At 48.9% G+C, this 14,143-nt stretch overlaps 2 protein-coding genes across 2 annotated transcripts in view; one reads left to right on the forward strand and one right to left on the reverse strand.

Moving 5' to 3' along the window:
- Positions 1-4,758, reverse strand: part of P2RX5 (purinergic receptor P2X 5) — a 12,389-nt gene extending 7,631 nt beyond the window's left edge. The window contains exons 1-2 of the mRNA XM_026861797.1: positions 4,402-4,758; positions 1,846-2,066 (exon numbers count right to left, since the gene is read on the reverse strand). Coding sequence (XP_026717598.1) covers positions 1,846-2,066; positions 4,402-4,538 — 358 coding nt within the window. The 5' untranslated portion in view covers positions 4,539-4,758. The remainder of the gene's footprint in view (positions 1-1,845; positions 2,067-4,401) is intronic.
- Positions 4,759-13,094: 8,336 nt separating this feature from the next.
- Positions 13,095-14,143, forward strand: part of HASPIN (histone H3 associated protein kinase) — a 3,176-nt gene continuing 2,127 nt past the window's right edge. The window contains exon 1 of the mRNA XM_026861824.1: positions 13,095-13,106. Within this exon, the coding sequence (XP_026717625.1) occupies positions 13,095-13,106 (12 nt within the window). The remainder of the gene's footprint in view (positions 13,107-14,143) is intronic.

Here is a 14,143-nt window from a genome sequence, read left to right on the forward strand (position 1 = left end):
CTCCCCAGCAGACCTGTGCTCCAGACCCTGCCCCGGCTCCGTTGCCCTTCTCTGGCCACGCTCGAGTCCTTCAATGGCCTTTTTGGGGTGAGGGGCCCTGCTCCACACAGGGCAGGAAAGCTCATGAGATGTCCACATTTGCACTCACAGCCCACAGAAGTTGCTGAGTTTCACTGTGAGCCCAGGGTCTAACACCACCATGATGGCTGGAGGCTGATGTACACCGGGGCAGGCTGCAGTAATGCTGGATTCAATATCGTAGCCTGATGGCAGAGTCACGCTGGGCTTCATGATGCCTTAGTGCAGATATCTGCATTGCAGAGCACACCAGGAGGCAGAGCTGGTGATGTTCACTCAGGACACCACTCTGCAAGGCCTCCCAATAAACCAACACGCAGTAACAAGACCACTGAGTCACAGGAGAAACATCTGACAGGTTAAAATACTGGTCGCCGTCACCATTTCATTTCTGGGTGTGCACACCAGCCACCTGCTAAGTGTCCCAGGGCTTCCCCACAGCCTGGCCAAGAGGCACAGCAAGCACACTGCCTGGCCTCCCTGCTGCACCGCGCACGCTGGCCTGAGGCTGAGGCTTTGCCCTGAAATTGGTGGAGATGCAGAGCACAGCCCCACAGCTCTGAGTAAAGGTGGGCTGCAGCAGGAGGAAGGTGAAGTTTTATTCCTGTGTACAAGACAAGTAAGTTGTTCAATTTACAGCTTTGTACCCCCTGTCAGCACAGGACCCCGATTCTCCCCTCACACCTCTCCGTGCACAGGGTGGACACTAGCAGGGAAAGCACAAACAGCCCCTGGCAATTTCCAGCCTGGTGCCGGGCCACATCTGCTGCCATCTCTTCCCCTTAAGCATCAGCTATGATGTCACTTTGTCCAAGTCAAGGAAGCAGCAAGTCAGGTTTAGCCAGACACGTTTCAAACAACCCTCATCATTCAAATTGCACCCCGTTTTCTTTCCATCTCCCCCCCACTCTGGGCTGCCCCGTGCCCCAGAACAGAGGCAAGCAGACACTTTGCTCAGCTGAGTGCGTGGTGCTGCTTGCCAAGGAGCACAGACCTTTGCGAGACAGACAAGGCTGCTCTGGGATTTGCTGGGAAGCCCTAACAGAAGGTACAGCATCGCTTTCTTGTAGCACACCTCCTGCTTATCCACAGGAAAGACCTGGATACATCACTTCAGCCTTTCCACCAGCAGAAAGCCCCCCCTGTATCCTGTGGTGAAATGGCAGAGCCACCCCTCTGCCACCCATTGGGGTCACCAGAGGAGCAGGGACCCACCTGTGGAGGATCCCCAGGACCCTGTAGGAAGAAAAAAGCCCCCCACTGTTGTAGTTTGGCACTGGGAGGACTGCAACATGCAGAGGTGACCTCCACCAGAGCATCTTGAGAGCAATGCATCCCATCGGGAGGACTCACGGTGGAGAGAGTTTGGGGAGGAGTGTTTCCTGTGAAAGGGACCCGACGTGGAGCAGGGGGGAGAATGCAGCAGAGTGCTGGCCCCACCTTCGAGGAAAAAGCCACAGACTGATTGCACCCCCCATCCCCTGCCCCTGTGTTGCTGGGGGAGGAGGTAGAAATATCTGCTACAAAGCTGTGCCCAGGAAGAAGGAGAGAGTGTGGGGAGGTGTTTTTAAGATATGGTGGTTTTAAGATATGACAACACTTCTCGCTGTCCCAGTCTCATTATCGTTAGTGTTTGGAAATAAAGTGATGGGTTTTCTCTTCCCCTAACAGCCTGTCTTTTGCCCGTGACCGTTAATGGGTGAGCAACCCCTCCCCGTCCTATCTCCATTCCTCAGCCTTTTGATCCATTTTCCTTCTGCCCAGCACTGGGGGGAAGGGGGCAGCGAATGGCTGCGTGGTGCTCAGTTGCCCTCTGGGCTCGAAGCACGACACCAACCTGTGGAGGGATCACGTAGTCTGCAACATCCCACAGCCTCTCCCCCAGCTCCGAGGTGTTGGTGAAGGCTACCCCTTTCATCTTGGTGATGACAGAGCTCTGGAGGGATGTGTCTGTGTCCTGGTAGCCTTTCTTGACAACAAACACCCACCTGCAAAGAACACAGCAGGCAGCAGCATTAGCAAGCAGGGTCAGGGAACAGGGAAGATTTACACCAAGGCCAAACACCATTCAAGGGCAAATCAAAACATGCCAACGACACCAAACCCTCTGCAACTACTACTACAAATTTAGAATAAACTTTTTGACACAAGCTGTGCATCTCTACAGCACTGGAGGAAAAGTCAGGACCAAAACCCCACATGCAGGGAAAGGTGTAATAAGTGGTCACAGGGTAAAAAACCAAAACCTCCCACGTCCCTGCCCTGTGCAAGCTCCATGGAAAGTGGGGAGGGCAGGGCTCTGTCTTCCTCGAGATGAAAAATAATATCAGCTTTTGCAAGTTGCAGTGTGGTTTCACAAATACATGACTTGCTCCCATTTTAGCAGTCTGCCGTCACAGCCCGTGGCTGGGGAGATGCAATTCCAGCAGGTGAACTGAGTATCACTAACAGAAATCTGTAGGGAATATTCTCAGCTGGATACAGGATCTTTTGTAAGCCGGTGGGATGGTAACAACCTGAGTGCACCCTGGCCCCTGCACTGTGCTTCAGGCTTCTCCCCAGCACACCTGGAAGAGCTGCTGCCTCACTAAGCACTCCCAGGAAAGGTTTTGCTTACTTCTTCCCACTTGAAGCAGCAAGAGCTCCGTACCATAGGGTGAAAACCTCTCTGGGTTAAATGAAATGCCTCCAGCTTCTCCACAATACTGCCAAAGTCACCTGCCAAGACAACAAATCACCCGGACCCTTGAAGAAGCTGAGGGTGCTGGGACAGGTTTGGGGAGAGGGACGCAGGCTGCGTTTGCTGGCACAGTTCCCCTTTGCAGTGCCCTGACCTGGAGCGCCCTGCTGCATGCAGAAGGGGAACGCAGCCATCTCTGAGGCTGAGCAGCACCCACATGTGCTGCCCCTCGCCTGCTACTTGGGACAAACCTGAATAATAACATCCCCCACCCCTGTGAAGTTTCCTACTTTCCTGTTTTCCCCAAGAACACTGTTTTTCTCTCCCGGGAGAGCTAAAAAGCAGACCCTTACATTTTCTGCAGTGAATTGGGGGAGAAATAGCAGCTACATGCAAGAAATGGTCCGGAGGGGTTTGATAATCCCAAGCCCCAAGCCAGCCCCTGAACAGGTACAGGTACAGGTACGTAATCAAGCAGCCAGACTAACACTTGCCACGGCTGGGACCTGCGGTAGCCCCCAGCCACGCAGGAGTCACTGCAGGCACCATCAGCCACGGTGCCAAAGCCTTGCAGAAGGCAATAGCTGCCTAGGGAAGAAAAAAGCCTCTGTGGCCTAGACAGTCTCTGAACACTCACGGTCACTGTCGTGCTATATCCCTCTTGGACGGAGGATGTGTCCTCAGCAATGTTATCTACAGGATTCCTCCTTTAGCAGCTAATACATGCCAGACTGCTGAGACTTCATCTCTGCCCTGCTAACTAAAGCAGGCTCCGGAACTGTGCCCCTTTCTATAAATAATCCCAGCACGTCAAAATTACTCTGCTATATTTAATCAGTGAAAGCAGGAGATGTGAGAAAGGTGAAGGGACTCAGAAGCACAGACAGTGAGAGGGTAAAGACCTATGAATCACATTCTGCAAAGCCTCAGAAACTCCGGGAAGCCGTGGCCACAGGCAGCACACAGGCTGGGTAATTCCATGTCCGATCCTGCGAGCTGCAAGGAGTATTGCCGTGTTTGTTGTAGGTCAGTGTGACCAGCTTCTGGCAGAACTGGGCCCTTTCCGAGAGGTGCTCTAGCTATCTCCGTGCCAACTCGCCCTGTTCTGAAAGAAATGCCAGGCAGGCAACTTTCACGCTGCCTCTGACTCCACAGCCCCGGCTGCTGCAGCCCGCTCCAGCAATGAAATCTGCCACTTTGTGCCTGGTTCCCTCCCATTTAGACTTGAGCATGTCATGCAGTCACGCAGACAGCCCAGGTTTGTCCCAGGGCTCAACAACCGTGGCCATAAATGCTGCTGTTTCTAATGAGTCAGGAGTGAAGGTTTGGCACCGTTCCCACGGAATACAGAAATAAAGGCGTAAATAATGCAGTACAAAGCCGTACGGCCATTTGATCTATTTTTAACCCAACGTTAATCTGGAAGGTAGAACTGAATCTAGCAATCTCTAGCAGGTGAAAAATCAGATATAATGTATTAGACATAACCAAATCCAGCGGTATAAACAAGCATAACTATCCGCATTAAAATCACAAGGCACAGCAAGCTGTCACTGCATGCAGAGTATCCTATATGAATCTTCATCACAACACAGCAAGCAAATGCAGCCGCAGCAGCATGTGAAATGCAGGGTGATCCTTACCCCACCAGGTAAGCCAGAATGGAGAGCTGCACCACTCGATAGAGAATCCCCACCTTCTTGTTCTTCGCAATGACGTATTTCTCCGTTTTATAATCAAAAAGCGATAGAAATAAACCCTTCCAAGCCACCTGCCCCATGCTCCCGGCTCGCTCGGTACCGGTGGCTGGAGCAGGCAGCAGCGTTTGCAGCTCGCATTATCCACACGTGCTCTGCATGGGAACCTACCACACCAACCCCTTCAGAGCGAGAGGCTGATCTCCTCCCTCCCGGCAGCTGCTCTCCAGCAGCTGCACTAACACCAGATCTCTCCTCTAGCTGCTTTCCAGCTAATCCATCCTCTGGGGAAGTCCCCGCCTCAGTTTTGCTCCCAAGCTTCATTCTCTCCCCCACAGTCACAAAATGTTTATAAGGAAACATGTTACAGCACCCGAGGTGACAGAGCTATAGTCTCTCAGTACTGCAGCCTTCATTCAGCCTTTACATGATGGCAAAGCACCTGGTTAAATTTTTAACTTCTTGTTTGCATGAGCAATGAGGACTTGGGTCCTTACCCGTCATCCAAAATACCTGCCTGGCTACTGTATCTTCCCACCAAAACCCCAATTTAAGAAGCTCATAAATAAATTCTGCGTGTGGTTAAGGGCTCAATCACCATCACGTCTCACTGAAACGCACAGGGAGTGCTGAGCTGGGCACACATAGATACAGAACATAGCATCTCCTGAAATACCAAAGGGAGAGGAACAGTTTAACCCTCACTGGGATAAAAGTTTTTTATTAGCCAGTACTGCAAGAGGTGACTCTCAGTGTAACAGAGGCATTTGCATGTGCAAGGACATGAAACATTATTTAAGCCAAGAAGGGTGGGCACTGTCTCCTCCACATGGGGGACATGGACTGCCCACAGCTGAATCTATTAGAGAGCGTCTACTCGGAGACACGAGCTGTTGTATCTGACATAAAGTGCAGGGTTCACAGCATTCATACGTGAGAACCCAATTAGCTCACACCTGAGCACTCAGTTAGCTCATGGGGCTTTGTCAGGACGGGGAAGGCTCTTGGGATACTCACTATGCAACTGTGGTACGTGCTTGAACACGGGTCAAGAGAGTGGCTCACGCTGTGGAGGCAGCAGGCAGCACAGCGGGGTGATCCCCAGCACACACACCTCTGCTCTACACACCTCTCTTCCCAGGCAGAATCATTCTCAAGACCTTGGGTTCTATGAAAATTTTATCCTTCATCCTCCTTAAATTCTGTATCAAATCTAAACAGATGGATCAGATTTTTAAAGAATATGTGACAAGGTTGCTCCAAATCACAAGAGAATCGCAAACAGCGCAATAACGAACGAAACGCTATCCTCAAAATACCTCATTTTGTTCCTCATCCCACAGCCATCCCTAGAGTTTCCTTCTGCAAAGCGAAAGAAACCTTTCTCCAGCAACTGCAAAACTAGAACAGAAATCTGCCTGTGGCCTCCTTTTAACGCAGCGGCTGCTGCCTCCCCAGCTCCAGCCTCACGGTGGGCGACCGCTCCTGCACGTGGCTCTTCCACGAGGGGCTCCTGGGGCGACGGGCAGGCTGCCGAGGGAGTGAGTCCCCCGCTCCTGCGCACCCCCTGTCTGCTCCACCACCTGGGCCCAAGGTGTGGGAGAGGTCGCCCCAGCCCCAAGCCTGCTCTCAGACGTCGCAGCCACCCTTCGGGCTCGGCGCAAGTGAAGGGCTGGTCTTGCTCCTCTCTCCCGTTCCCACGTCCTCTCCCTTCCCTATCTGCACACCCACCTGGGCAGCCCCTCTTTATCTCACAAAACATGTTGGCTACTCCCCAAGTCCCTCCCGGAGCCCTCTTTCTCACTCAAGCATGTTACTCACAGTTTCCCTCATCCTCAAATAGTATTTGGCCACTGTACCCACCCCTCCTTACCAGATGCCTACAGACCAGACTGTCACTAGGTCCAGGCTTAAAGATCCTCTGTCCAAAAGCCTGAAGCACCAATAAAATCTTAAAACATATAACAACCAAAGGAGAGAAAACCTTCCAAGAAAACGCACTCCTGTGGGGAGAAAGGAGGCCACGGTGGTCCATGAAGCCAGAAACAAGTAAGGAAGAAAGGTAGGCTCAGCCTATCTTCCCTCAGCACTGCCCAGACCCCAGAGCCAAGCTCTGCTGGGGCTGTGCACAGGGAGACAGACCAGAGCTGTATGGAGACAGGAGCATCCTAACGGAGCCACCATCTGCTCTTCTGCCCAGTTTGCTCCTTGATGAGACACTTTGCAAGAACAAGGCGCTGGGTGACAGCCAAGCGTCATCTCTGATCGTGGGTCTGGTCCTGCAAAAACACCATCTGCTCGCCCTGGCCCTGCTGAAACTGCCCCAGCGACAGGACTAAGCAGCAAGTGTATCCCATGTCTCGGGACTGCCTCCACCATTGCTCCTGCTACACTAATGACAGCCAAGTTCATGGACAAATGAAGTATCAGTGGAGACAAGACAACCCTTGGTAGTGTCTGGAGACACCCCCCCCCTCCATCCCCATCTTCCTCATCTGGCTGGGTGACTTCACAGGCTAAAACCAGACAAAGAAGCTCGCCAGCAGTTAAACAGTGTGTTACCTCCTGGCCTGGTTTTATTTATTGGCAAAGACACAGGTCTGCTATGAGATTTGTAATTATTTTCCAGGTCAATTAATGTGAGAATGGATTTACACACGTTAGAGAAAATGTTCCTTAGAGTGAGAATTTTTCCTGCTATAGGTGTAACCTGAAGATGTCAACAAGGTTTGATCATTAAAAAAAAAAAAAAGCATATAAAACTGATACTTTCTTCGTTTTTTAGAGCCATCAAGCAGAAGCGGAGTTGCAATAGTTGATTTTGATTAAAAAGCTTCAATTTTTACCAAATGTTCCTCAGAATATTCTGAACACTGCTCAGCACAGGCTAGATGCATGCTGACAACAGCGTCGCTGGCATGCTTTTACAGATATTTTTTCTTATCACTTTGTAATTTTCACAACCTTATCTTTTTTCTTGCCTGGAGATTGAGATTACTGGTGCGTTTCTCAAAGTATCTGTGGGTTGTTCAAACATAACCAGCTTCACTCCTGGGGGAGTAGTAAGTAACCTAGCAAAATCTAATCATTACCAGTTAAAGACAAAACCCAGTAGTTACTCTTAGTCCTCCTCAAGGGACTGAGGCTGGATCTTTTCTGCAAGCTATCTCCCTTCTTGAGTCCAACATTTTGAACTTCCCATGGAAAAAAAACAGTTCTGCTTTTTTCCCATGAGGGCTATTTACTCAGTCTTGAAATTCTCACAAGGAGGATTTTTCCTCTGGTACCGAAACTGTCCCTTTCTCTTTTTTAATTCCTTACATGCTACATAAATCCTCATGCTGTTCACAACAATTGCCTTCTCATTATGCACACACAGTCGTAGGATACACGTCCCTGTGTGCTCAGCCTGCTCCCTCCACCTGTCGGTACCACTCTGGTGGTATGTTGCCCCAGAGCTGAACTCAGCCCAGGCACGAGCCTGTAAACACCACGTAAAGGGACGGTGGAAATTAAACTTCAGACCCCTGCCCTGACACGGTGGCATTTAAAACACAGCAAGGTCACATCTGCCACTCTATGGTATTGTAGCATAGAAACATTTCAAGATCAGCCCTGTAATATCTTCAAATTGCACCCAGAAGAGACCACGTGTTTTCCCTGCAATGGCAGCCCTGGCCAGTGCAGACGTGATTCATGAGTGACTGCTGGAGGCGTTTAGGCACTTGCCTTGTTCGCTTCCAGCTCCAAATGATCACCCCCAGGCATTAATTCTCCCAGTGATCCCCACTCTGGCCTTCACTGAGCTATCAAGTGCAACAGAAAAACATCAGCTTCCAAACACATGACAGCTGACTCATAAGATGCTGAGAGATTTCTGAAGCACTGGAAATGCTCCTGCAGCAAATGCCTGAGCGATGCAGATGCGTCGTCCTTTAGAAACAGGCGCCAGACCTGCTACTGAAATAGAAAGGAGACAAGGAGCAGAGGATGTAAAGAGGAGATAAACTATTTTGGCAAGGAAACGGACAGTGGGAAAGGCAGAGGTCAGCTCTCTCCATTAGTGGTTCTCTCTCATAGCATCATACTCGTAGGTCAACATCTCAAAATAAAACCTGAACAGGTTGAAAGAGGAAGTTCGTTTTAAACCACAGCTCATGCACACGGAAACACAGGGAAATCAGTAACATCAAGCATAAGCTGCTTTCTGAAGATAATAGGTGTTGATGCAAGAACAAAGAAACCTGTGTGCAGGCTGTAATGAAAAATGCTCCGTTCAGCTTCTCTTTTAATCCTTGCCGTGACTTTGCAGTGTAAATAAAAGTTGCCACTTGCCAATGAAAAACTGACAAAAATCAGCCTCGGTATTTGTCCTCCTAACTAGCACCACTGCACACCCAGGAACAATGGAAAAGGAAATCTTTCTTTCAGGAGTTATTAGAAAATCATTCTGGGTTGTTTTGGTTTCTTTTGCCTAGAAATGGAATCTGTGGAAAGAGTCTTTCTGTCATTATCTACAGGAGCATCCAAACCTGTCTGCGGGAGTGAGAAATGGAAGCATGCTGAAGTTCCAGGATATATTTTAATTTTCCAGGAGAGCCATTTTCAGCCTTCAGATGCATTCCAGGTTGCTCCCTCAAGTCTTGAATCCCCTGTACAGCGTGCAGGAGGTCTTGTTATCATTAGCCAGTGTGTTTATCCACTCCTCTCCCCCAACCCAAGAAGTGAAAGCGCTTGAGGAAGAGGCGCAGAAATGAAGTAAAAATACTGAACATCTAATGAAACTAATCCATCATGCCCTGTTCTGTGAGACAGCTGGCGCTGAACCAGATAACAGAAAGTAAATAAAAATGCACATAAAACATTGCTGAGAGATTGAGTGCAATGATAGCTGGAACAGCAGGATTGTGCAGTGCTGTATTGCAATGTTTTCACCTTCTAAAGTCAGCCAATAAAAGCATCACTGGGGAATAAGAGGAGAATGTTAAATCAAAGGCTGAAAGTTTTTAATAAAATGTGTATTCACGTTAACCACTGACTTAAAGGTGAAGCCCTGCTTTTGAATATACTTGACAGATCAGGTTTTTTTTACTTCTGTGCCAATGTGTATCATTCCTGATCTGGAAGGATGTGAAACGGGTCCTGGCTTGACAGCTCTATCTGAGCTCACCTTGCTGCAAGTGCTGAGGGGACACCTTCATCCCCTTCCCTCACCTTTGTCATGTGAACAGCTAGAAAGCCTAGACTGAGGCCTCTGCCTTCTCCTCCACGGAATTATCAACCAGCCATAGGAAAACACACATGCTACTCAGCTCGACCCCCAGAGGAAAAGGTTTCATGAGCAACACCCTCAGCCTGGCACCTGACCCTGCCTTAGCTCTGCAGGCTGGCAATGCTCTAAGCCAGCCAGGTGTTACCAGTGGCAAAAGGCTGAGGGGTCCCAGCTGCGCTGCACAGATGCACTGGAGCCAATTTAGCCAAGCTGGCAGAGCCAGAGCAGCCTCCGTGCAGCTGCGCAGCTCCATTCCAGTTCATTCATCCTGATATAACAAGAGACAGGAAATTTCTCTTTTGAGCTGCAATCCAATTAGCCTCCAAATAAAGCTGCCCCAACAGGCTCTCAAGCCCAGCAATGCGCTCCACGGCTCCCATCTGATGCTCTCACATCACCAACCAGCACTTAATGAAGAACTACTTATGCCCTTTTCCTGAGTGGCAGACTTCCACCTCACTCAGTCCTGCTAACCACCAGGCCACTGCTCTCCTACAGTTCAATACATGAACCTTTGTCAGCTTCTGAGGGAATTCTAACCCAAGGCTTGTGAATCTCCCTGGCATACGAGAAAGACATAAGCAGCTGGTATCACCCTGATTAAAATAGCACTGCAAAATGCATCTTGTCCTCCCCTTCAAGGATAGCTTTTAATTGTATCTCGGATACATCAGCTCTTGTCAGTCACCATCCACCTTCACACCTCCTACTCCTTGGTCAGATCACCACAAAAATAGCCAAAATTTATTAGGCCAAGCTCAGCTATCAGAGGCTAATATCCAAACCTGGAGTGACGGAGCCAAACCAGGACTCAGAGGTAAGACAGCTAATGGGGGTGGATGATCAGCACCAGTCAGTGGGTAGAGAACAAGTATCTGTTGTTGCTCTCCTGGGCTACCAGCAGCATAGAGAGTCGTCTCTCCCCAATACAACAAGTCAAAGGCAGAATAACAAGTCCCTCCAGCCTAATAAGCAGCGTTGGAAGAGCAGACCTGAATGGAAGAGTGTTTAGGACACAATCCGTACTAGTCTGTATTTCCCACTCAAGTGCAGAGAGACCCTCCCTCCCCCAAGAAGCTGAGTCTGCAGACACTCTGCCACCTCTGCATGACGTATAAAGATCATGAACGGCCCTTAGAGCTCAGAAGCCTCTAGGATATCTGCAGCAGCTTCTCTGCTCATGACACCTGGACCCCAAACAGCCTGCCAACACGTTAGCCTGGCTGGGGTCAGATGTTTAATGACTCTGAACGAGTCGTTTATAAACCTTCTGTCATTCAGGGAGATGGCATAACCGTGCCACTGCCAGAGTGCACTAAAGTCAGGGCCACACAGCAAGGCCATAAACATTGACAAGGCTTTTTCACAGGGGATTTTATTCAAAATGTAGATTGCAAATAAATTTAGTAGCAGACACAGCAAGGCTTCCATGGAAACAGCACAAAACCCCAGCTGTGGTTTGGATGACTGTGAGTCTTGGCAGTCTTGACTAATCCCTTAAGTGCCATCCAATTACTGCAAATGTGTTTGGCATCTACTATAGCAATTGCATAGAATTAAATGGCTGGATGGCACTCATCGGAAATTACAAGTCACAGAACCCTGTAATGCATTTAAGAAAAACCATCTAAAAAGGAAAATAGCATCACCCACCGCAAGAGCCGACCTCCTTGAGAGCCATAAGGGACAACAAAAGGGATCCAAGTAATGAAGGATACTTAATTCAGAGAAGCAACTAGAAAAAAAAGGACAGAAAGAGGGAGAATAATAAGATTGGCTGAAGGAGATGGGCTTGTTTAGCCTTGAGAAAAGAAAACTGTCCTTGCAACTCCTTATTCTACAATTAACATTCCTTCCCTTAGAAAAGTAAGCAAAAAACTAGTGCAGCTTTCGCGTGCCCAGACTTACCAAGTACCATCTGACTGTAGAGATCTCCAGGTGCCTGAGAACAGGGCAGGACTTTGGTGTGAAGTGGAGAAGGTCTGGGAGGGAGGATGGGCAGGAAGACCACAACCTCTGGTATACTGCGGTCCCTTCACTGACAGTTGTCCACTCCGTGTGTCGCTCCGTGCAAGACCTGTTTAGAGCAGTGAGAAAAGCAGACAACACATTTCCCTTTCCTAAGAAAAGCCATCGTGCACTGAAACTTAAAAATTATCATGTGAATAAAAAAGGAACCTTTGAAAGAGTGTCTCCTTTATAAAGCCACCACTCCAGTCGCTGCTGCGCACTACCGTGTCCTCTGCAGCCGCTCTCTTTCTTGAAGCTCTTCAAGGGGATCGATTCTCTCTCCCAGACCAGCATCTTCTGCTTTCCATGTACTTAATGCCTCATAAAGGTCCTTCTACACAGGGAAAGAAGAAGAACTTGGCTCAAAGAAGGACAAGAAAGCTGAACAGAGGAGTAGTACCAAGTCTCTACACTTCTCCTTCTTTGGGAACAGCAAACACCTGAGCGGGCCTGAGATCATTTCATTGCTCAGGAAAGAGAACGCCTGGTACTGGCTAGAGCCAGCTGTGGAGTTTGGCTAGGCACCTTCTTCCCCCAAACCCGGTAAATTGATAATCTGCAGCTGATAAACTGAGATTGCTCATGATTCACCCTGTTTTCTGTCACACACGCAGCGGGGTGGATGGCAACACTGCCGCTCCTTGCTTGGCTCTGCCCTGGATTCAGGTGTGCTGAACCATGCCAACTTGGGGAGATATCTCCTGGTACAGGAGGAGTCTGAACTGGCAGTGGTGTCCATGACACAGGTTTTTATTTGTGACCCAATCAGGACTTGAAAGCAACCGAAAATGGAAAATCAGAAATAAGATTGTGAGGTACAAAAAACTAATTGCCACATGTACACACTTCTGATTCCAAGAACCAGAGATATCGAGGAATATACTTTACTGTATTAAAATGCACAAATTTGAGTATATATATATATATATGTAAAATGCTTGTCTCTCCATTTTCATGAGCAATACCAGGATGGGAAGCTTCCCCTAATTCACTTCTATTTCAATCTCTTCTGAAGCTGCTCAGTACTAAAATCAATTTATGAACCACTCAGCATCACAGTAACTAAGACAGCAATCCAATACATAAATCTAACAGGCTCCAAGATGAATTTTTCCTAACATATCTACGTTAAAGCAAAATTTCTCATGGGAAGTCTAGTTTATCAATACCAGCCAGTACCAGGAGCACAAACCCATCGATCTGTCCCTCTGAGATAGACACAAACTCGGGGGAGTATTTATCTTTGTATGTATGTGTGAGCGGGTGGGACTGTGGTCAAGCCATTGTCTTTTGAGTAATGACCCAGCATATTCCTTGGAGTGAGGGGCGCGCTGGTTTTTGTGAGAAAAGTGGGAGGATGAGAGGCAATGTCAGCAGGCTACTGCCCCCTCAGAGAAGGGGGTAGAGCAGGACGTAAATCCTTCCTCGAGATAAGTGAAAGAAGAGGACTGGGCGGCCTCTGCCTCCCTCCACATTCCTCCTTGGCACCACGGCAAACCCAAATCACTGGATCTCCATCCCGTCCTGTGTTTGCTCTGGGCACCTTGTGTCAAGGAAACGTGTGTTTTACAGATTTTTCAGCTTTTCTCACGCTTCCAACACTTAACAAGTAGCCACCATGACAATCTCACAGATTAGAGAACGTGTCTTCACTAGGGAAAGGGAAGGAATATTCATGTTGAAATCCCTGAGAGGACAGGAGGCCTCTGTGTTAGCTGTGTCAGGCACACAGAGTTCAATATAGAACCCGAAAAACTTTTCTGATACGTGCTAGCAAACACCCTCCCTCTGCTTTTATCCCATAGTCAAAACCTGATTTCACTAAGATCAGTGGCAGAGGAGATGTTTGCTTCAAAAGGTCCAGAATTTAACTCTGGGAGCTTGATCGGTTCTCTAGATTCAGCAAAAACATCTGGAATTCGTACTTGCTCCAAGCTGCCTATGAGATGCTCTGATACATCAGCACTGTGAGTCTCTTTTTTTCAGGCTGATAACAGTTCTCTGTTGAAGGTGGTATTTCCAGGGACCAGCGGAGCGGTTCTGTTTTTGAAGAACTATGGAAAAAGAAATGAAAGGAACAAGATACCAGCTGCTTTTCAGTCTTTTCAGAAAGAAACGGGTTGTAACAGCAATCCCTTATTCAGACTGGAAGAACCACCCGTACAGTGCTGCCACCAAGCTGTGCCTCTTGGGTGCAGCCCTACGTGTAACTGTGACACGAAAAACTGTCCGGAGCGGTGAAACCTCGTGGCACCCTAAGAGCCGTTTCACAAGGAGCAATTTCCGAAAAAGAAAACCTCAGCATCTCTCCGAAGGGCCGCGTGCCTCCCGGGAGGCGCAAACCCGCCGCCCTGCAGGGGCAGAGAACAGCATCACCCCGCGCCCCGGGATGCGGCGCCAACGCCG

Source organism: Athene cunicularia (assembly GCF_003259725.1).
Source record: "Athene cunicularia isolate RWA chromosome 19 unlocalized genomic scaffold, athCun1 chr19_part1, whole genome shotgun sequence".
In the NCBI taxonomy this organism is placed as follows: domain Eukaryota; kingdom Metazoa; phylum Chordata; class Aves; order Strigiformes; family Strigidae; genus Athene; species Athene cunicularia.